Source organism: Mirounga leonina, unplaced genomic scaffold, assembly GCF_011800145.1.
Source record: "Mirounga leonina isolate KUSES-001 unplaced genomic scaffold, KU_Mleo_1.0 Mir_104, whole genome shotgun sequence".
NCBI classification, from domain to species: domain Eukaryota; kingdom Metazoa; phylum Chordata; class Mammalia; order Carnivora; family Phocidae; genus Mirounga; species Mirounga leonina.
The window spans coordinates 16907708-16928534 of NW_023270231.1; the positions used below are offsets into that span (position 1 = coordinate 16907708).

At 52.1% G+C, this 20827-nt stretch overlaps 1 protein-coding gene across 4 annotated transcripts in view; it reads left to right on the forward strand.

The window, feature by feature from the left end:
* Positions 1 to 20827, forward strand: part of ERGIC1 (endoplasmic reticulum-golgi intermediate compartment 1) — a 104184-nt gene that overhangs the window by 67021 nt on the left and 16336 nt on the right. For all 4 annotated transcript variants that reach the window (XM_035014378.1, XM_035014395.1, XM_035014388.1 and 1 more), the window contains 4 exons: positions 90 to 184; positions 4252 to 4376; positions 12321 to 12425; positions 17026 to 17086. In XM_035014378.1, the coding sequence (XP_034870269.1) occupies positions 90 to 184; positions 4252 to 4376; positions 12321 to 12425; positions 17026 to 17086 (386 nt within the window). The remainder of the gene's footprint in view (positions 1 to 89; positions 185 to 4251; positions 4377 to 12320; positions 12426 to 17025; positions 17087 to 20827) is intronic.

The following is a 20827-nucleotide window of genomic DNA, read 5'->3' on the forward strand; positions in this document are numbered from 1 at the left end:
TGGTCACCAAGGGAAATGGCCCCTGGCTGGCCCCTGCAGCTAGGATGGTGCCCCATCTCAACAAAGGCTTCTGTACTTGTCTCCCTTAGCGTGAATGAGCTCTACGTTGATGACCCGGACAAGGACAGTGGGGGCAAAATTGACGTCAGCCTGAACATCAGTTTACCCAATTTGCACTGTGAACGTGAGTATTCCCGACAGCCCTCTGCTCCAGTAAGACCCCTCCGTTAGGCAGAGCTGGGTGTGCAGAAATGACGAGATGACCAGGACAAGTCAGCAAACCGGGCAAGCTGCAAATAGCAGGTAGCATAAGATTCTCCTTACTCTTTTTTGGGGGGGAGAATGTAATCAACTGTGCATGCATTTGCAGAGTTTCTGGATTACAAAACCCATGAGATTGCTAACAGGGATTCCCTCTGGAGAGTAGCCACATTGGTGTGTTGGGGGCTGTCTCTCAGGTCAGGTTCCCAAGAAGCAGAGCCTACGATTTTCTGCAAGTGAGTTATTGAGAGAGGGCTCTCAGAGGAACTGGAAGGGTGTGGGGGATGTGAAAGGACAAGCAGAGATGTATGTTCAGGGGAGGTCTAATCACATCCTGATTTCATGGAGCTCTGTGGCATATGCCAGAGTTTGTCCTACCCAGTAACAGGGGGTCCGGGCTATTATTACTCATATCCCTGGCTGAAGGCTGCAGGGTGATGTGCGGGGGAGGGGCAGGAAAGGGGGTCACATAACCCCTCAAGCATCTCGAGGCAAGGAGACCTCCCACCAGCCAAGAGCAGTCACCTGGAGAAGGATGCAGCTCTGAGCTGTTAGCAGCTATCGGGAAACTTAGTTTTTTATTCCATACTCTTGTTTGTGTCATTTGTTTTAACTGAGAGAACGAATTACTAGTATAAAACAAAACTCATTGGAAGTCTGGCTCTTTTGCCCACTAAGACTGTGTGACCCTGGCAAAGGTATGACCTCTCTGAGCCTGTTTCCTCATCTGTAAAAATGGGTTTAGTGCTGTCTATTGCCTGAAGTTTCTGGGAGGGCCTGATGAACTGGTTACTAAACTTATCAAGTGGACTGTGTGTCCCCTCCTGGACTGCGGTTTTAGTGTCCCTTTGCCCCAGCCTGGCATGTAACCCGATGCGGACCCTTCTCCTGCCACCCACTCCCTTCCTCCTGAAGGACAGAACATCGAGTGTGTCTGCGGACAGAGATAGGGAGCGATTCAGTTCTGTTATTGCTTCTGGTGAGAATTACATCACAATTTTGAATCCACAGTGGGCCCTGAGCCAGGGAACCTGTTGAAATAGGTCAGTTTTATTTTTATTTTTTCTCTTTCTCTTAGAAAAATAATTCATCTGGCAGCTATTCATTCAGGAGTTGGTTGTGTCTCTGGAACAAGGAAATTCTTAGGCCAGAGGACTGGGATGATCGGGACGGGGGAGGGAAGGGATGTGGTTCCAGGCTCGGTCCCAGTGATGGGCCGTGGCGGGGCAACCTCAAGCTTCAGGCTGCATCAGCGCACTGTGCCCCATACCTGCAGGGCCATAATCTGAACCCAGGCGGCTCCCGCTTGAGCCCCGCACCCTGGCTTCCCTTTAAAGGAACTTCACATTTTTTTTTTTAAAGATTTTTATTTATTTATTTGACAGAGAGATAGAGAGAGAGAACAAGTAGGCAGAGAGGCAGGCAGAGGGAGAGGGAGAAGCAGGCTCCCCGCCGAGCAGGGAGCCCGATGCGGGGCTCAATCCCAGGACCCTGGGATCATGACCTGAGCCGAAGGCAGCTGCTTAACCAACTGAGCCACCCAGGCGCCCCAACTTCACATTTTTATTAGAGAAAAAAATGCACGCTCATCATTGTACCTTTGGAAAATCCGGAGCAACAGAGAGAAGAAATCCATAATTCCACCCAGTGTCCTTTGACATTTGACACCATTCCATCCCGTTGGCCTTCCTTTCTGTGTGTTTCTAAACACAGCTGAGATCACGCTGTATGTGCAATTTCATAGCATGCTTTAAAAAGTAACATTTTATTGTGAACTAATACAGGAATATATTTTTTACTTCAAAAAAAATCATATTCAAAATACAAAAGAAAATGTATAAAGAAAAAAGTAAAGGAAATACATGTTCCCTGGGGTGCCATCCACCCCAGAGGAAACTTCTACTAATAGTTGGGACTCCTTCCCTACCCCTCTGTGTGTGTCTGTCTGTCTGTCTCTGTCTGTGAACACATACCATGTTTAGGTGGGGATTTTTTTTTTTTTTTTTTTTTTTGGCTTTTTCCTTTTTACATAATTGGGACTCAACTACCTGGGACCTTTCTGGGGTTTCTTGTTTTTTTTCTACTAATATCTTGGAGCTGTTCTTATATTACTCATAATATTAGTAAGATGATAACCACAACTGCCATTTATTCTACTCCTACTGCAATCTAGGCTCTGTCCTGAATTCTTTGGCTGTGTTAGTGCGTTAAGATGAGAGATGCTCTAGCAGAGTGACCAAAGGGTATGTCCTCTGGATTAAAACTCTGTGGGTTCCAATCCAAGCTCCATTGTTTCTTAGCTATGAGATCTCAGGCAAGTTACTTAACCTCTCTGTGCCTTTGTGTCCCCCCATATAGAATGGGTCTGATAATATCTTCCCCACAGGGATGCTCAGATGGTACATTCTTACATTAAAAGCACTTAGAAGGGTGCCTAGCACATAGTAAGTCCTGTTTTAATTTTTTTAATCCTCGAAAGCTTCAGATAGAGGAGGAAACTGAGGCACAGGAAGGTTAAGTAACTTGCTCAAGGTCCCACAGCTGGGAAGGGGCAGAGCCAGGAACCACAGAAGGTGGCAGGCCCAGAGCCCAAGCTCTTAGTCACTGGCCTGCTGTGAGCCGCCTCGCCTCGCATGTAGATTTTGCTCTCTCCGTGTACCTGCTGCACAGCATTCCAGAGGGGGCTGTTCCATTGACCAGTCCCTGTTGACAGGCAGCTGGGCTGCCTCCAGTGGTCACAGTTTCAAATAAAGTTGCCCAGAGCAGCCTTGCACACACGTCTGGACATGTGTGCGTCTGGAGAACAGGCTCCTAAGGGTGGAGCTGCTGAGTCAAACAGGGATCTGTTTGCATTTCTTTTAAATCAAACATTACGGCATCAGCATTTCCCACATACTACAGACCCATGAGCATCATTTTTAATGACTACATCACATTTCCTCCTATGGATGGGGCCTCACTTGCTTCCCCATCTCCACCGAGGAATACAATTGTTCCCATTTTTCCCTTTTGGGGTTGGCTCACATAAAATTGCTTCCAGCTATTCTTTCTCAGTGTTACAACCTCCTTTCCAGGGCTTCTTTCAGGGAATCTTATGCGTTTTCATAGTTTACAAACCCATGCCCCTTAGACCTTCTCAGGGAATGCATTCATTTGGTGTGGGCCTGCCCATTTTACAGATTGGGAAGCTGAGTCACAGGTGGAGAGTCACATTGGAGGCAAAGACCAGGATTCCCGGGCCCCAGGTTTCCCATTCGGTGCACTAAGGAACCCAGAAAAGTGCCCGAGTTCCAGGAGGGCAGGGTCTGCCAGAATAGGCATTGGGTAAAAGAAGGTGTGAATGAATGAATGAATGATGAGTAAAGCGAATGAATGACTGCCTGGACCTGTTCACCCAACAAATCCAGAGACTGAGACACATTAAATGCCACCATTCTTTAGGCACTTGCCATGTACTATGCGTCAGACCCCGTTCTAAGCACTTTCTACACACATTCATTATTTAATCTGCATAATTCTCCAAAGAGGGTCTAATTATTATCACCCCCATTTTCCAGAAAAAGAAACAGGCATCAAGGGGTTATGTGCCTTGGCCAGGGTTGAAGAGCTGGTAAAAGGCAGGGCCAGGATTTAGACAACCTTTGAACCCCAACCCTCTGCTTCTCCCTGTAGCCTGGCTAAATTTAGCAGGTGCAGTCATCACCTCTGCAGCCCCACTAGCTGCTACCTCCCCCAGCTCTTTCCCCTCTTCCTTTGCAGCCCCAGGCAGTGGCAGGGACGGGACCTTGTGGGCTTGCTCCCTTTTAGTCCAGCCATCACCTTCTCCTCCTCCTCTATTGGCTCTGGGCCCCAGACAGTGAGCTCCTAGATGGCCTGGGGCCCACCTGTCCATGGAGTGGATGAGGGGGCAGGGGTCCAGGGAGGAGAGGGCTGGCCCCACCCCCACTGCTCTGGGCATTTGTGACTCTCTCCTCTCCTTGCCCCCTGCAGTGGTCGGGCTTGACATACAGGATGAGATGGGCAGGCATGAGGTGGGGCACATCGACAACTCAATGAAGATCCCACTGAACAACGGGGCCGGCTGCCGCTTTGAGGGGCAGTTCAGCATCAACAAGGTATGGAGACCTGCATGGGCCCTTTGACCCGCTCCCTGTCCCTTTGGTCCCCTTCCTCCGAGAAACCGATGGTAGAGCTGTGCACTCCTTTGGCCTCCCCCACCCACCCACCTTCACACCCCCCACCCCCCCTACCCCCCCGCAGCCAGAGCCTAATAAGCATCAGGATGCCTGGTGTTTCCTGCTGAGAATCTGGGTGGGGGTTCCAGGTTCCCCGAGGCATGGAGCCCCTGCTGGCTGGTTCAGGAAGGGGCTACTCTTCTTCCCAAGAGGAAAGGCAGTGGGTGGTGAGAAGACCATGGAATATACAGCCCTGAGTGTGTGTCCCAGCTCTACTTCTCTTGGCCAAGCAGCACTCTCCAAGTCACTGCGCCCATCTTAGCCATCTTTAGAGGGAGGGTGTGATGATGGTAAGAATAGAATGATACCACCTGGTTCACAAAGTTTGTATGAGGATGAAATGAGCTATTACACATTCATCCAAAAAACGTTTATGAGACACTTTCTGTGTTCTAGGGCGGGCTCTCGGCTCTGGGGCCGCCCAGAATAGGTGGAATGGACTGGAATCGGTGGAATAAGGGGGCAGAGTTCCCGTGCTCATGGAGCTTCTGTGCTGGTTGGGGGGAGACAGACAGTATAAAAACTAAGAAACATTGCAGCGGGTGGGTCGTAGGCGCTGTGATGAGGAAGAAAGCGGGAGAGCGGGGTGGTTTGAAAGTACCTGGTAGGCTCCAAAGGACCACTCAGGCATTACTGCTGTTTTGTTGCTAGAACCAGGAACTTGAGATCCTGAGCCAAGGATGTGAGCAAGTGCATTTGGGAGCGCCGGGGAATCCCGGCGGGAACCGGCAGAGGTTGCCCCACACGCGCCGCACCCTTTTCAGCTCTTCTTACGAATTTTCACAGGGGAGCCTCTCAAGAACCCCGTGAGGTGGCACCATGTTACAGATGAGGAAACTGAGACCCAGAGAGGTTGAGTGTCTTGCCCAAGATCACACAGCTATCTCCCGTGTTCCATAGCTCCCCTTCCCAGTCCCACCAGACTGGGCCATTGGCCACTCCTGGCTTCTGCTTGCCCCCTTGTAGCCTCTGTCAAAACAGCCTGCCTCTGGTCCCTGGCATCTGAATCAGGCATTGTGAACTCACTGGCCTCACCCAGCCCAAAGACAAGTTACGTTTGTCCCCTCCAGCTTTCAAACATGTCAGAGCCAATATCTAAAGATTGGGAATCCAGGGCGCCTGGGTGGCTCAGTTGGTTAAGCGACTGCCTTCGGCTCAGGTCATGATCCTGGAGTCCCGGGATCGAGTCCCGCATCGGGCTCCCTGCTCGGCGGGGGGTCTGCTTCTCCCTCTGACCCTCCCCCCTCTCATGCTCTCTCTATCTCATTCTCTCTCTCAAATAAATAAATAAAATCTTTAAAAAAAAAAAAAAAAAAAGATTGGGAATCCAGATTTCTGGCTCTTCAAAGTCAGAGGTTCTAGCCACCCTGGGCCCACATCCCATTGGCGACTGCCATCTGGATCCAAGGGTCTGCCTGTTTAGACAGGGCATGTGCCCTCCTTCCCACAGTTCCTGCTGGGTGTCTGCAAGGTGTGACACTGGTGTGACTGGGCCTGTCTCTGCCCATTGTAGTCTTAGAGCCTCTCCTCTTCACATGGCCACCGTGTGTGTTCTTTCTGGCAGAGTGGCCTTCTTCCATGAGAGCTCAGGGCTCCCTGAAGTGTGAAAGTAGAGAATGTTCCTTGTGCCACATTTTTGGGGTTAAACTAAGTCACAGGGTCAGTGCTGTGCTCCATGATTCAGGTTTTATGGTGGTGATGGGAAACCATGTGAGAGTTGTAAGCGGGGAAGCAATGCAATCGGATTTATGGTTTAGAACTATACTATCCAATATGGTAGCCATTAGCAGTGTGGGCTATTTAAATTTAAATTCCTTAAAATTAAGTAAAATGAAAAATTCAGGCTTTCAGTCTCACTAGTCACATTTCAAGGACTTTATTAATAGTGGCTATCATATTAGTGCTCTATACCATTTTTTTTTAAAGATTTTATTTATTTATTTGAGACAGAGAGAATGAGATACAGAGAGCATGAGAGGGAAGAGGGTCAGAGGGAGAAGCAGACTCCCTGCCGAGCAGGGAGCCCGATGCGGGACTCGATCCCGGGACTCCAGGATCATGACCTGAGCCGAAGGCAGTCGCTTAACCAACTGAGCCACCCAGGCGCCCAACTCTATACCATTTTTATCATCAGAGAAAGTTCTGTTGGACAGCAAAACTTCAGAAAGCTCACCGTGACAGCTGCGGGGGGAGCACAGTGGAGGGGGCCAAGAGCAGAGGTCATGGTCCATGGTTGTGCAGCGGAGTTGGATAGAAGTGGTACGATTAGGGATGTGGAGTCAACAAGACTTACTGATCAGTTGGATGCGGGTGGTGAGGGCAAGAGTGGAATCAAAGCAACCTCTTAGTTTTTGTCTGAACAACCAGGGGGTCCCATTTTCTAGATAGGGAGGCTTGGGTAAGCATGGATTCTATGGGCGATGGGGCTGGGAAGCAGTCCTTCAATTCTGGATGTGTTTCATTTGGGATTGGAGGTGTGTTTCTGGGGTTCAGGAGAGTGTTCTGAGCTGGAATGTGAATGCGGGAGTCCTCAGTGAATAGATGATGTTGGCAAAGGGTCCATGGCACCAAAATGTAAGAACCCAAGGTCTTTTTTTTTTCCTTTAAGATTTTATTTATTTATTTTGAGAGAGAGAGGCAGAGCAAGAGAGCACGAGCAGGGGGAGCTGCAGAGGGAGAGGGAGCTGAGCAGAGAGCTCCCACATGGAGCTTGATCCCAGGACCCTGAGATCATGCATAACCTGAGGTGAAGGCAGACGCTTAATGACCGAGCCACCCAGGTGTCCCAGAAACCCAGCGTCTTGATGCAAATGTGGTTTGAGGACTGATTTCTGGTACACTCCAGCTTTGAGGAGTAGGGAGATGAGGGGGTGATGAAAGGTGGGAGAAGGGGCAGCCAGGCAGGTAGGAGGGAACCCGGCCTCGGTGGGCCCTACAATCTAGAAGAGAATATCAATCAAGGAGGAAGGCTGGTGCTGCATGGGCGGGGTGGACTGCTGACCCGGGAGCTGCAGGGAAAGCGAATGACTTTCGCTGTGCAGGGCTGCCGCACAAGCAGGGCCTTGGGAAGCACAGAGGGCCTGGGGTCCGGGCTGCCGTGGAGGGGGGGCCTTGGAGAGGAGAGGGTGGGGTCTGGGCTTGCAGGGAGCTGGGTGAATTGGCGGTGGGCCCAGGCTCTTGCTCTGCCCGCACCTATGCCCCTGGAGAACTGCTGCTCGTCCACAGACCTCCTTGACGTGGGTCCCTCCGGAGTCCCTCCTTCCCCTTCCTCTGACTGCCTCCTCCGTTATGCCCCGTGTGCTACCGTCCACTTCACTGCTTGACTTCTTTTGACCATTGTCCCCCGCCCCTTGCTGATGAACTCACGCATCTTGCTATTGAGTGTCGCTGTGTGCGGGGCTCCACACTTGGCACAGGGACGCAGTGCTGAAAGAAACAGCTATGGTCCCTGACCTTGGCAGCACTGTGGTCGACTGTGGGGTGATAGCCAACCCACAGCTAAACACTCAAGCAAATGTGTAATCTCGATGAAGCAGCCGTGAAGAGAATGAAGAGGGTGTTATGGTGGGGAATAAGGGAGGAACCCCACTGAGATAGGGGCATAAGGGAAGGCCTGTCCGAGGGGTGACAGTTGAAGATGAGGAGACACGCACAGCTCCCAATTGTGGGGATCTCCCCTCGGGGGTATGATCAGCTGGCTTAAACAAATATTTATGCCCCAGACAATGAGCAAAGAAGGGCCCCTGTTGGCTCCCAGCGTGGGGTGGACACAAGAGAAGCAGGACCACCACCCAGGAGATAGCCCAGCACCACACCCTCCTCCCCTTGGCCAACATGCCCAAGGCGGCAGTCAGCTCCCCTCAGATAGGCTGTGGTCGAGAACCCTGGCTACAGTGCTCACTGAGCGAAAGACTCTGGGCATTTGAGCCTCTCTGAGCCACAGTGTCCTCATCTGTAAAATGGGGATATTAGTACTGCCCTCTCAGGTTGTAAGACATGAGCAAATTAAGATACAAAGCACTTAACGCCGTGGGAACGGGGACACGCGTCGGTGCCCCTTCCCTGGCCTGCCTCATCTCCCATCAGTGGCAGCATCCATGATTTCACCAGCTGGCACCCACTGTCACCTGGGTACAAGTGTACTCATAAAATGTGCATGGATGTTGTTCAAGAAACGGGTCTTCTCTGGTCGGGGAGGGCCGGGGATTCTAGGAGAGTGTCACGCCAGCCACCTATTGGGTTCCTCCTGGCCCTCTCCCAGATTAACCTATTTAGTCCTCGTAACAGCTCTGAGGAGACGGAGGCGTAAGAAATGAAGTAGGATTTGAACCCAGGCAGCCTGGCACCAGGCCCTTGTACCGCCCCTCCCCATCCCCTGTCCCCTCGTTCCTTCTCCTTGCCAGCATCTTGATCACGTGAGCTATGACCACTTGTGTCCGTTCACTCCAGGTCACAGCTCAGGCCACCCTCCACCCTTGTCCCCTTGCAGGGAGTGGAGACCCCCACTCTCCCTTGTTCCGGGTGCATGCCTCCTAGGAGCTCTCAGACAGAGGGTGCTCGCTCGACAAGAAAGCCAGCAGCCACAGTGTGCCCTGATGATGGGCGAGGTTAGCCCCTGGCCCCCACCCCCTTCTGTCCCAGCATCAGGCTTACACTTGCCCCATGGCCTCCTTATCTGTCCATCAGGAAGTCAGCCAGCAGTCAGACGTCCAAGGGCGCATGTTCCAAGCTGCACTGGCAACCCCGAGCAGCCCAGACTGCTCGCTGAATCACCCAGCCCCCAGGAGGAGGGCAGGATGGGCCCAGGTTTGGGGCCTGGCTCCATCTATATGTTTCTAAAATCTATCAGAGACACTGACGTAGGTGCCTAAGTCACAGGCTCTAAAAGCGTCATCTTTTCTTTCTGCAGCCCAGCATGTGCTGGTATGAGTCAGCCACCTGTGATGGATTCCTTGTGTCGGGGTGGGGGGTCACTGAGTCACAGCCTCGCGGGGAGACAGCGGGTGGCAGATGCGCGGGAGCCAGCCTCCTTGACTCACTTAACTCTGGGAGCGTGAGGCCCAGGCTCCAAACCCTATTCTGAACTCTGCCCACCGGCGGCCCCATGTCACTGCATGGAAAAACTCCAAAGCACCCATGCCTGACGCTATTGGTTTCTTACTTCTGGAGGTGATAGACACGGGGCCTGTAGTCCTCACTTTATCGTGTGAATTTTTTTTTTTTAAGATTTTATTTGTCAGAGAGAGAGAGAACTCACAAGCAGGGTGAGTGGGAGAGGGAGAAGCAGGCTTCCCGCTGAGCAAGGAGCCCGATGTGGGACTCAATCCCAGGACCTTGGGATCGTGACCTGAGCCGAAGGCAGATGCTTAACTGGCTGAGCCACCCCAGCGTCCCTCTGAATTTTTTATAATACAAGGGTGTATAGTTAATTATTTATATAAGTAAAAATGAAGTTAAGAAATCGTTTTGAGATACAAGTGGGCTTTTCCCCATGCCCTGCCTGTGTACATGCTGTTCTGAATTCTGGGAGAGTCCTTCTGTTCTTGGGTCCTTGTTCTGATGATGAACATGTTCATCCTAGGAACCCAACCCAATAACAGCTACCATCGGCTTTGCCCTCCTCACCTCCTTTAATCCTCCTAATAACCCTTTGTGGTTATCATCTCCATTTTGCCGGTGGGGAAATTGAGGCACAGAGAGGTTACTGACCTTGCCCAAGGCACCCCACCTGGAGGGCGGGGCCCGACTGGAGTGTAGAACTCAGCTGCTCCTCTACCATGTGGCTCCTGAAGCCCACATCCCAGACTCCATTCTAGCCTGACCTGTGAGCTGAGGCCGGGCCATGCCTGTCAGCCTGGTACCTTACACATCAGTCCACAAAGCTCAGGCCCTCGTGAAGACGGGAAGATTCCTAGAAGCCCACAACTTTGTGTTTGAAATAGGCATGCTTACAAAATAAGCAGACTTTGATGAACTGCTGCTAAGCCAGAAGCTATAAGCCATATTCCTTCCTTTGATGTAGCTTACCAAACCTTCATTGAACTGGAATAAAATAAACTCTGTTTTTCAGCATGGCATGTGGGGCCTTTACTGAACAGCCCCATCTCTCTCTAATGCCTCTTTGTTTCCGGATGCTACCACCCCCTGGAGGCCGTTCTTTTATTCTGGGTTCAGTAGTACCAAATTCTTCTAATTCCTTACACATGCCCACCAACTGGACTGGGCAGTTTCTGACCTCCATACTTGTTCATGCTGTTCCATCTGCCTACATGCCTTTCCCCCCTGTTCCCTAGTAATGCAGACTCATTAGCACAAGAGAGTCCTTTCTGCTGAGAAGCCCCCTCTGAACCCTCCCAACTGAATTGGGGGCTCTCCCCATGGCCCCCACAGTCTATATATCCCTCTGGTCCAGTGTGGGTCATGCAGTCTCATTTTCTGTTCCAGGCTCTTGTCTGGGCCATCTTCCCAAACCTAGCACGTCCCAAGGGATGGCTACATGTGGCCATCAATCCAGGGCTGCTGAGGTACATGGTGAGAGGGAGGATCATGTCCCGCTTCAGTGTGCCGAGTCTAGAGTCCCAGCAGCCATGAGTTCAAATCACAGCTCTTGACATGTTCCTTAGCAAATGTCTTCACTACTCTGAGCCTCAGTTTTCTTTTCTGTAAAATGGGAATTACCAGATGTCAAAGTCAAAATCGTTATTTTAAGAATTAGTGCCATTCATCCTTTGTTCATTCATCCAGTACCTATTTTGCGGGCATCTGCCAGGGTCTGGGGAGTGCAGATCAAATCGGACACAACTCCCCACCAGCGTGGAGCCAACGTTCTCTGGTGAGGAAGCAGAATAGAACAAGATAAAGATCAGGTGGCCTGTGCTGGTTTGGGGAAGGGGGGTTGGGAGGCTCCCTGAGCAGAGGCCTGAGGGAGACCAGGGAGAGCCACGTCAAAGAGGGTTCCAGGAAGGGGTCGCAGGCACACAGGACCACACTGACACCGTTCCCGGTGTCACAGGGAGGCTGGCATGGCCAGGGGGAGTACACAGAGGAGGATGTGAGCAGAGGAATGACATAATCAGATTTAGGTTCTAAAGGACCTCCCTGGCTGCTGTTGGGGAAAGGCCTGGGTGTGCCAAGGCAGAAGCTGGGAGCCCAGTGGGGAGGCTGCCCCCACTGTCCAGTCCAGGGGAGCAGTGGGGGCTTGAGAAGGTCAGGTGCTAGGCATCATGAGGGTGGAGCGGAAGGCCTTTCCTGGTGGGCAGGAGGTCAGGTGTGAGGGAAAGACGGGGCCAAGATGATACCAAGGGTTTGGCCTGAGTAGCTTGGTAGAGGAGGGGCCTTTTGTTGCCACAGAGATGCCTCAGCAGAATCCAGGGAGACCCAGGGAGGAAAGGAGGCCACCATAGCCCTGCCTTCAAGGATCCCCTAGTCTGGGGTGGTGGGGCAAATGTGGGTGAGTAGTAGTGTTGATTTGGATTTTGAGGAGGTTCAGTTGGTCCGTGGGCCTAAAGGTTCAACCCACCATGGGGCCAGCAGCCGGGAAGTAGCTGGTGGGTAGCTGCCATTTCGAGCCCTGGCCTGGGCCAGGTGCCCAGCTGTGTTCTCTCACCCCATAATCCCAGCAGCCCCCTCGGGTAGCTTCTGTTCCTGCCCCCGTTCTACAGACAAGTGGCCTGAGGCTCAGAGAAGGGCAGTAGCTCCTCCAAAGTCCCATGGCTCGGACCACGCTGGGATCCCGATCCAGATCTGTCTGACTCCAGGGTGAAGACCTGCCCCCCACCTCTGGGGCAACCAGCTAGACTCCTGAAACTCGCATCTCTCCCCCAGGTCCCTGGCAACTTCCACGTGTCTACACACAGTGCCACGGCCCAGCCACAGAACCCGGACATGACCCATGTCATCCACAAGCTCTCCTTTGGGGACACACTACAGGTGAGCAGGGTACACACAGGTCGCGTGGCTGGGGGTGGGTGCACCAGGACTGTGTCACCTGGAGCCTTCTGTCCTCTCTGGGCACAAAGATAACATCTAGAGGGCTCACCCCCTCTGAGTCTCTGTCCAACAGCGCCTCTGTATTATTCCTTCGGAGCATGGGCCTGCAGTTTTGATAGTACCATGCCCTTGGACCCTTGGGTTGAGACCTGGAGGCTGGGGAAAGGGACGCTCTTTTCATGAGCCAGTACTAAGTGCTAGCACTTTCTCCATGCCAGTGAGGCCTTATGACGTATGAGGGGGCACCACGCCTTAGAGCTGTGGAGCTGGGCCCAGAGAAGCCACTTGTCTGGGGGTCCCCCAGCAGATCTGTCTGATGGCGGAGTCCAGCCTGGGTGCCTCTACAGCTCCTTCTGCCTTCCAGCCCAGTGCCCACGCCCACCAAGTAGGGGTGCCATGGTGAAGGAAGCCTCCTGACAGTCCTCGGTGAGGATGGAGAGAGCCACCTCCAGCAGGCCCAGCCCAGCAGCTTCCTACCCATGGCAGCCATGTATGGGAACCCAACACAAACCACCTGCTCTCCACCAGCTGCAGGCAGGGGAGCTTGGATGTTCTCTTTTCTCCACTACTCCCCGTAGTCCTGAAGGTAGATTCTGGAACTGAGGCCCAGAGTAGGGAGGTAACTGGTCCTGCCACAGTGCTGGGATCAGAACCCTGGGTCCGGCCACCAAGCCTTGCTCGATGAGAATCCTGGTTCCTGCTTAAGGATATTGGAGGGTGGGGTCCCCCCAGGGATGGTGGTGTGCACCTGGGGCTCACACAGGCCCACAAGCACAGCACACACACCATTACGCCATTTATGTGCATAGCCATCTGCTCAGACTCACGCACACACTCATGAGACACACGCTCAGACGTACACCCTGACACACGCGTGCTCGTACGTATACCGTAAGATCCATCCCTAAACACACACACCAAATGTACACACACCCAGACTCTTGCACAGACCCGGTGCGCACACACCACCCAGGGACGCGCACAGACTCACCCACGTTGAAACAGCTCACATACACACTCCTGCCCGCACTGCCCCACTCACATGGGCCTGCCAAGCACCATTCTTTATAAGCATGACCTTCTTTCACTCTCTTAGCAGCCCAAGAGGTGGGTACTTTATTGTCTCCATTTTACGGGTGAGGAAGTTGAGGCACGGGGAGGGTACAGTCCATTGCAGAGTCCGAGTTTGCATCAAGAGTCTGGCTTCGGGCCGCACCTCGGGCACCACCTCCCCCGTGAGCCCTCCGGAGGGCACACTGCGCCTCAGGCGCATGCACACTCTCACACCTCGTCTCTCCACTCCACATCGCCTCTGCTGCTCTCCCTGTGGGCACCTTGGGCCCAGCCTGAGGGGCCAGTCATCACCTGTCCAGTCCCTTGGGAGGCCACAGAGCTCTTCCTCTTGGAGACAGGGCTTGGGAACAGAGAAGGCCTGGCCACCCCGTGGGTGCCGTGAGCCAGACTCCCTGCCTACACACTCAGTGAAGCACAGCCTGCCCTGCGACTGTGGGCTCCCTTCACACAGGGTTCACCACCCACGGGGCCCCAGCTCTGCACTCAGGGTCGTTGTGTGTTGGCTCCCCAGCCTGCCTTTCCAGATCCAAGTCCTGGCTCCACCACGTACTAGTTGTGTGACCTTGAACAAATGATTTAGTCCTGCTGAGCCTCAGTTATCTCGTCTGTAAAATGGGGACAGTAAATAGTACCTGCCTCAGAGGCTTGTAGTGAAGATAAAATGAATTCCTGCACATAAAGCCCTTAGATCAGTGCCGGGCAGAGGGTAAGCAGTCAAGGAAATGAGCTCTTACCGCTGTTGTTGCTCTCTGTAACCTAACTCTGCACCAGGCCCTGCAAGACAAAGCAGCCATGCTCACGCAGCCATGGAGAAGACAGAATGTGGGGTGGTCCCCACCCCCAGTGGGACGGGAGCTGACAAATCACAGGCAGGTGGTGGGCAGCAGGCCCTCCGTTATACTAAGCGCGGGGCAGTGCCCGAGCTGCCTTTAGACCCACCAGCTCGGCAAATCCTCACTGCGGCCCTGGGAAAAAAGTCACTGTGAACTCCGGTGTGCCCAGGGGAAGACTGTCCAGGGTCACTCGGCTCTGCACAGCCAGAATTCAAACCCAGTCTTTGTACCAGGCCACACTCCTTCCACTTGGGAACTCTGGACGCCGGAAGCCTGCTCTTTCTTACCTAGAGAACAATGTTACAGGTGACCCCGTGTTTAATCCTTACAAAGACTCCCTTAAGGGTGCTGGATGGCATTTGTTGTTCCTGATGAGGAAACTGGGTCAGAGGGATTCAGTAACTTGCCCAAGGTCACACAGCTTATAAGAAACCAGGTATGTCTGGCCCCAGGTTTCCATTACTGTGCCTCATACAGTCATGGATTCATCAGACCTTGAAATTTCTGCTCCGTGCCAGGCCCTGGGGTTACATGATGGGTAAATGATACAGGACTCTTGCTCTCAGGAGAAGAGATCAAATAAATAAGCATGATCATATAGGACAAGGAGGGTTAAGGACAAGAGAGGCATGGGATTCTGGGCAGTGATATGGGAGCAGGGGCAGGGTTCCTCCTAGCCTGGGAAGTCAGAGAGGGCTTCCCAGAGGAGGGTGACCTCGCAGGTGACATATAAGCCAGCCCCTGAAAGGTGAGAAGGATTTGGCCAACCTCACAGGGAAGTCTCATGGGCAAGGGGCATCTCACACATCTTCAACTCTATGATACATGCAGATGGTCATTTTCATATAAAAGGCCCTCAAGGTTCCTCTTAGAAAAAATGGGTCAGCAGATGTCCACATGACCAGAATGGTGTTCTATAGCAAGGCCTGGGAAGTGAGTGCTCCTCAGAGTTGGAGAGGGTGCAGAAGAGTCCCTGAAGGGGAGCAGGGAGCTGAGTTTTACGGGGGGCGAGGGATTCGGGCAGGTGGGGCAGGTGGGGCTGACTGGGGCTGGTTGCTGTGTTGGAGCACCCACCTGCCGTGTGGAAGATGGGCCGTGAGGCCAGACCGGAGGTGAGGGAAGGGCTGCGGCCAGGGCCAGGGGAGATAGGGCAGCAGGGGGAAAGGAAGGGGACAGACAGGGGGAGGAGAGGGGACAGTCTTGTGTTGCTATGTGCCGCTGGCTGAACAGGACAGAAACAGCCTTCTGCCTGGTCATGATTATGGGCAAAATAGGATTTTCTTTAAATGAAAAAAAGAACTTAGCTGAGGTTCCATCTACCCATCCGTTATCCATCATCCATGTACCAATATTTATTGAGCTCCTGCTATGAACATTATGTGCCTTGTGCACATTGCTGAGGACGAGCATGGTCCCTGCCCATGTGGAACGTACAATCTAGAGGGGAAAACAAAAGTTAATCACATGATCATACAAATGAATGTGAGATAAAACCATGACACACTGACTATGGGAGGGAACATTCTAGCTCTCCTCTCCATAACCACCATCCTCTTGGGTTCAGATTGTCCTTCCCTAAGGCAGCAGTGGACAAATTTCCCTTTTCTTTGGGCTTGTTAAGAGTGTGCAGCTCTGTTAAGTGCTCAATAAACATCAGCCACCTGAGACAGGGATCAAGGACCAGGTCACCCAGCTGCTTCCCACTGTTCCTGAAGTGGCCCTCTCTGCAGGAGCCTGTCCCCACCTACCTCACCCCCTCCCCCTGGGGACACACGGGCTTCTGTTTATTCCTTGGTCTCCGGGGTCATGCTTCACAAATGCTGCTTGCCTGATTAACTTTCCACTTTCCTATAGATCTTAGTGTGTCTCTTCTTCCAGGAAGCCCTCCAGGGTGACTAGCTTGGCAATTCCTGTTAACCATACCCATGGTGGCATGCCCCATGTACCAGGCATGCCTTGCCCTGCTTTAGATTTTCCTGTAGCTGACATGGTTTCCCCTCATCCTCAGAGAAGAGGGAGGATGTGGCCCTCGGCCCCACTCTACATCAGGCCCTTTCAGGGGCCAGTTGCCGTGAGGAGAGGGCTCTTCACAGCTGCTGTATGTTCTCTGCAGCAGATACAGAAGGAGGCCAGCAGCCCTGGAGCCTCAGAAGGCTGTAGGGGATCTAAGGAGGCGTGTGCTGGAACCCAGATCCACCTTTACTTGTATTTCCAAAGTGTCTTAATGGAAAGAGCTCAGGCTTGAGGTCAGATACCTGAATTTGGAGCTTGGCTCAGCCATTCATCAGCTGTGTGACACTGGACAAGCTTCAGCACTTCTCCAAGCCTTGGTTCGCTCTTCTGTAAAATGGGCTCAACAGTACATCATTAGGGGCACTAAATGAGATGACTAGGAGTACGGCAGGATAGAGTGGTATATTACAGGGGCCCAAGATGGGAAGCAGGCTAGCGCCTACCACATGCCAGGCCTGGGCTATGTCGGTCTCTTGCTCCCTACAGCTTCTCTGTGGGATAGACCACGCTGGGTAAGGTCCCTACACCAGGTTGCACCTGGCCATCTCCTCGCGCGGCCAGGCCCAGGCCCAGAGGAAGTGGCATCCTGGGGTCAGTCCCCTTGCTGTGCTTCTCCACAGGTCCAGAATGTCCACGGAGCTTTCAACGCTCTCGGGGGAGCAGACAGACTCACCTCCAACCGTATGTATCCCATATCTCAACTGGGAACAGGGAAAGGGGGAGAAGAAGGGAACGCGTATCAAGCACTCACTGTAAGCCCAGCTGTGAATGCTCCTTTCCCACAGCGGGCCTCTGAGGAAGGTGGAATTAGCCCTATCTGACAGACAAGGGGAGGTAAGTGGCTTGTCCCCACCCTCCCCAGGGAAAGGATCTGACAGCCCCAGGCACATCATAAGAGCTCAGTGAGTACCAGCCATTATCATCATTATTGTTATCATTACTGCCGCCGAATTGTTCTTAGTTGAGATAATCACCTAAGATCCTGCAGGGAGCCATGGCGGAGCCCGAATTCGTCCTAGTTCCAGTGGCAGGCACCGTGAGAACAGGGCTGAGGGTGGCCCAGTCAGGTCTGACCACCTGGGGCGCCCACCCAACCCCACACTCTCCTCGGGCTGGAGCCCTTCCCACCCATGAACGCCCCCTCCCTGAGCCCTCCACCCGCTCAGCTCTCTGGCACCTCAGTCCCAACTAAGGAGGGCTCCGTGTCTTTACACACTGACACACCTATGCACGCCTGTCTGTGGCCTGATCTAAAGAATTTTTGCACACCTACACACGCACGTGTGCACACATACGGGGCCTTGGATGCATGCACAGAATAGGTTCAGGAGACTTGTCTGCTTAAATGGATCCACCCCCTGGATCTTGCGGCACAGGTGACCTTAACTTTCCTTATTTCCTCACCTGAGCTCACCTTTTTTATCCACAAGGGTTTTCTCACTGTTTCTTAAAATACATTCTGCTCTCGAGGCGCCTGGGTGGCTCGGTCGTTAAGCGTCTGCCTTCGGCTCAGGTCATGATCCCAGGGTCCTGGGATCAAACCCCGCATCAGGCTCCTGCTCAACGGGAAGCCTGCTTCTCCCTCTCCCACTCCCCCTGCTTGTGTTCCCTCTCTCACTGTCTCTCTCTGTCAAATAAATAAAATCTTTAAAAAAAAAAAATACATTCTGCTCTCTGATGGTCAGAAATTCAAGCAAAAGAAAACATCTCTCCATGAGCGATCCCCCACCCTCAACAAATCACACTTTTCATTTCTCCATGTCCCTGTGAACCCTCAGCCATCAGCAGAAGTCATCGTCTCAAAGCCAGTGGATGACACTTGACCTTCTGGTTTTTGTCCTTGGCATTTTTACGTGACCACGGTTTGTGGACAGTGTTTCCAGTGGTGACGGAGGCGCGCCTGCCCATCTCGCACTCTGACATGCTTTATTAAGGCCTTGTCGTCTCGTGGAAAATGTCTGTTCCTAGTCTTTTACCATCACGGCAATGCTTGCGATATTTATGGTATTTGCTTTCCCTTGTCCCGTTGCTTTCCCTTGGGTGCGGGCCCGTTCGCGCCACCTCCAGCAGCGTAGGAACACGCGGCGGGGCCTCCTTGTCTTCATGCGGATGTCTGATTCTGACAGAGGGAGATGATCCTTCCCATGTTGATGTTGGCGTCATTGTTGGTATAGTTCTGTGGAAGGGCCCACGTTGCCCCAAGGCGGTGGTCCACACCCGCTCGCGGTTGGCTCGGATACTGACACAGAACTGAGCTCGGAAGGACCCAGACAGTGTCAACCAGTAGAGCATCTGGGCAGAAAACCCTGCCTGCTCTAGGGCTCATGAGGAGAGCCATCTCAGGCTGGCTTCCGTGGAAAGAAAATGCATTAGATCAGACAACAAGCAGCCAAGGGTAGGGCTGGCTTTCATTCCCTCAGCCCTCCAGCTTGGCCTCCCTGCTGGGCCTTTTTGCCTTTGCTGCCCCTCTGCTCCCAGACCTTCCCAGTGAGGGCTGCTGCTTGTCATGTAGGTCTCAGTGCAAATGCCACCACCTCCAAGAGGCCCTCCCTGACCACCTTATCTAAAGGAACTCTCACTTCTAGTAACCGATTTTTCTTCCAGCACAGACCACTTTCTTTGCAGATACTGAGGAGTAACTGTGGATGTTTTAGCCGTGGTGATGATGACATTGTGGTTGTTGTGTTTTGATTTTTTTTAAGAGTCTTTATCTTTTATAGAAACATAACTAAAATATTTTTGGATGAATTGATGTGATGTCTGGGATTTGCTTCCAGATAAAACAGAGTAGGGTGAACGATGGGGTAGGGAGGAAGCAAAATCGACCATGTGTTGTTAATTGCTGAAACTGGGGAATGGGAGACCGGCGTGGGGAGGGGGGTTCATTATGGGAGTCCCCATTTTTTTTATGTGTTTGAATTTTTCCATAACAAGATGTTAGGAGGGAGGGAGGCTGCGAGCATAAAGTGTATGTAGGCCTGCCTGGATCAGGTCGGAGCCAGCAGCCCCTAGGAGGGATCCACTGACAAGGAGTCCACGTGGGTGGAATTAGGCACAATGTCTCTAGTGGGCATTTGGCAAATTGTATCAAAGGCCTTAAAAATGGTCATTGCCTTTGAGTCATCGTTTCTACTCATAGAAGAGTAAGCTAAGGAAATAATTAAGAGAGTGTGCAAAGATTTAGGAAAATAATGTCCATTAGGTCATTGTTTATAACAGTGAAAATGAGGAACAGTGTCAGTGTCTAGCCACGGGGGGTGGGTTGAGTGCATTTATGTGGCTGTGCTGTGGGATACGTGCAGATGGGTCAGAACTTCGCTGGCATTCGGGCAGCAGACATCTACTGAGCACCTACTATGTGCCAGGCACTGTGCTAGGGGATACTGCAGCAAATAAAACAAACAGAGTGGAACTTACTACTTTCTGTGTCTTGGACCTAAAATGGTGCCTGTGGTGTTTAGTTCTTAGAAAAGGGTACAGTATGATGCCATTTTAAGAAAACATAAATATATGTATAAATATAAGTCTAGCAGTTTACACACAAGAATGTGAATCCATGGTTTTCTGTGGGTGGTGGATTTGTGGGTGGTTTTTATTTTTTTCTCTTTATGATCATCTGTAGTTTGTACAAATTTTAACAGAACTATTACAGGTGTGATTTTCCTAAGGCTTTCACTCTTTCATTCCCCCAAGTGTTTAAGCTAGGGCGATGGGCATTTGCAGCACTGGATCTCAAGGATGGTCTTCGGGCTCCTGGTTTAAAATGCAGATTCTGGGGCGCCTGGGTGGCTCAGTCGTTAATCGTCTGCCTTCGGCTCAGGTCATGATCCCCGGGTCCTGGGATCGAGTCCCACATCGGGCTCCCTGCTCCGCAGGAAGCCTGCTTCTCCCTCTCCCGCTCCCCCTGCTTGTGTTCCTGCTCTGGCTATCTCTCTCTCTGTCAAATAAATAAATAAAATCTTTAAAAATAAAATAAAATAAAATAAAATAAAATGCAGATTCTGAGCCCCACTCTGGAACCATTGAGTGGGGGTGAGGCCCAGGTGTCTGCCTTTTAAATCCTGGGTGACTCTCCTGCTCCTGACACCCGAAGACCACTGCGGGCTTGAGCAGAGGGGTGTTGGCGTCTTCATGGGCTTCTCCCTGAGGCTGCAGGGCTTTTCTGAGGTTTTCAGAGGAGTCAGGTCTCAAGACCGTTCAGGAAACACTGCCCTTTCCTTACAAAGATGTAGTATTAGCAGGAAGAGTCCATGAATGCCATCTGCATCCCCTAACCTCTTATAGCAAGCAAGTCCAAGGACTCAGAACTGATTCAGCCAGTAGACCAGGATTAGAACACAAAAGACTAAATTTCTGTGTTGTTTTCACTCCATGATCCCTGACCCAACATTTTAGAAGGCAAGTATAACTGAGCTTCTCTTA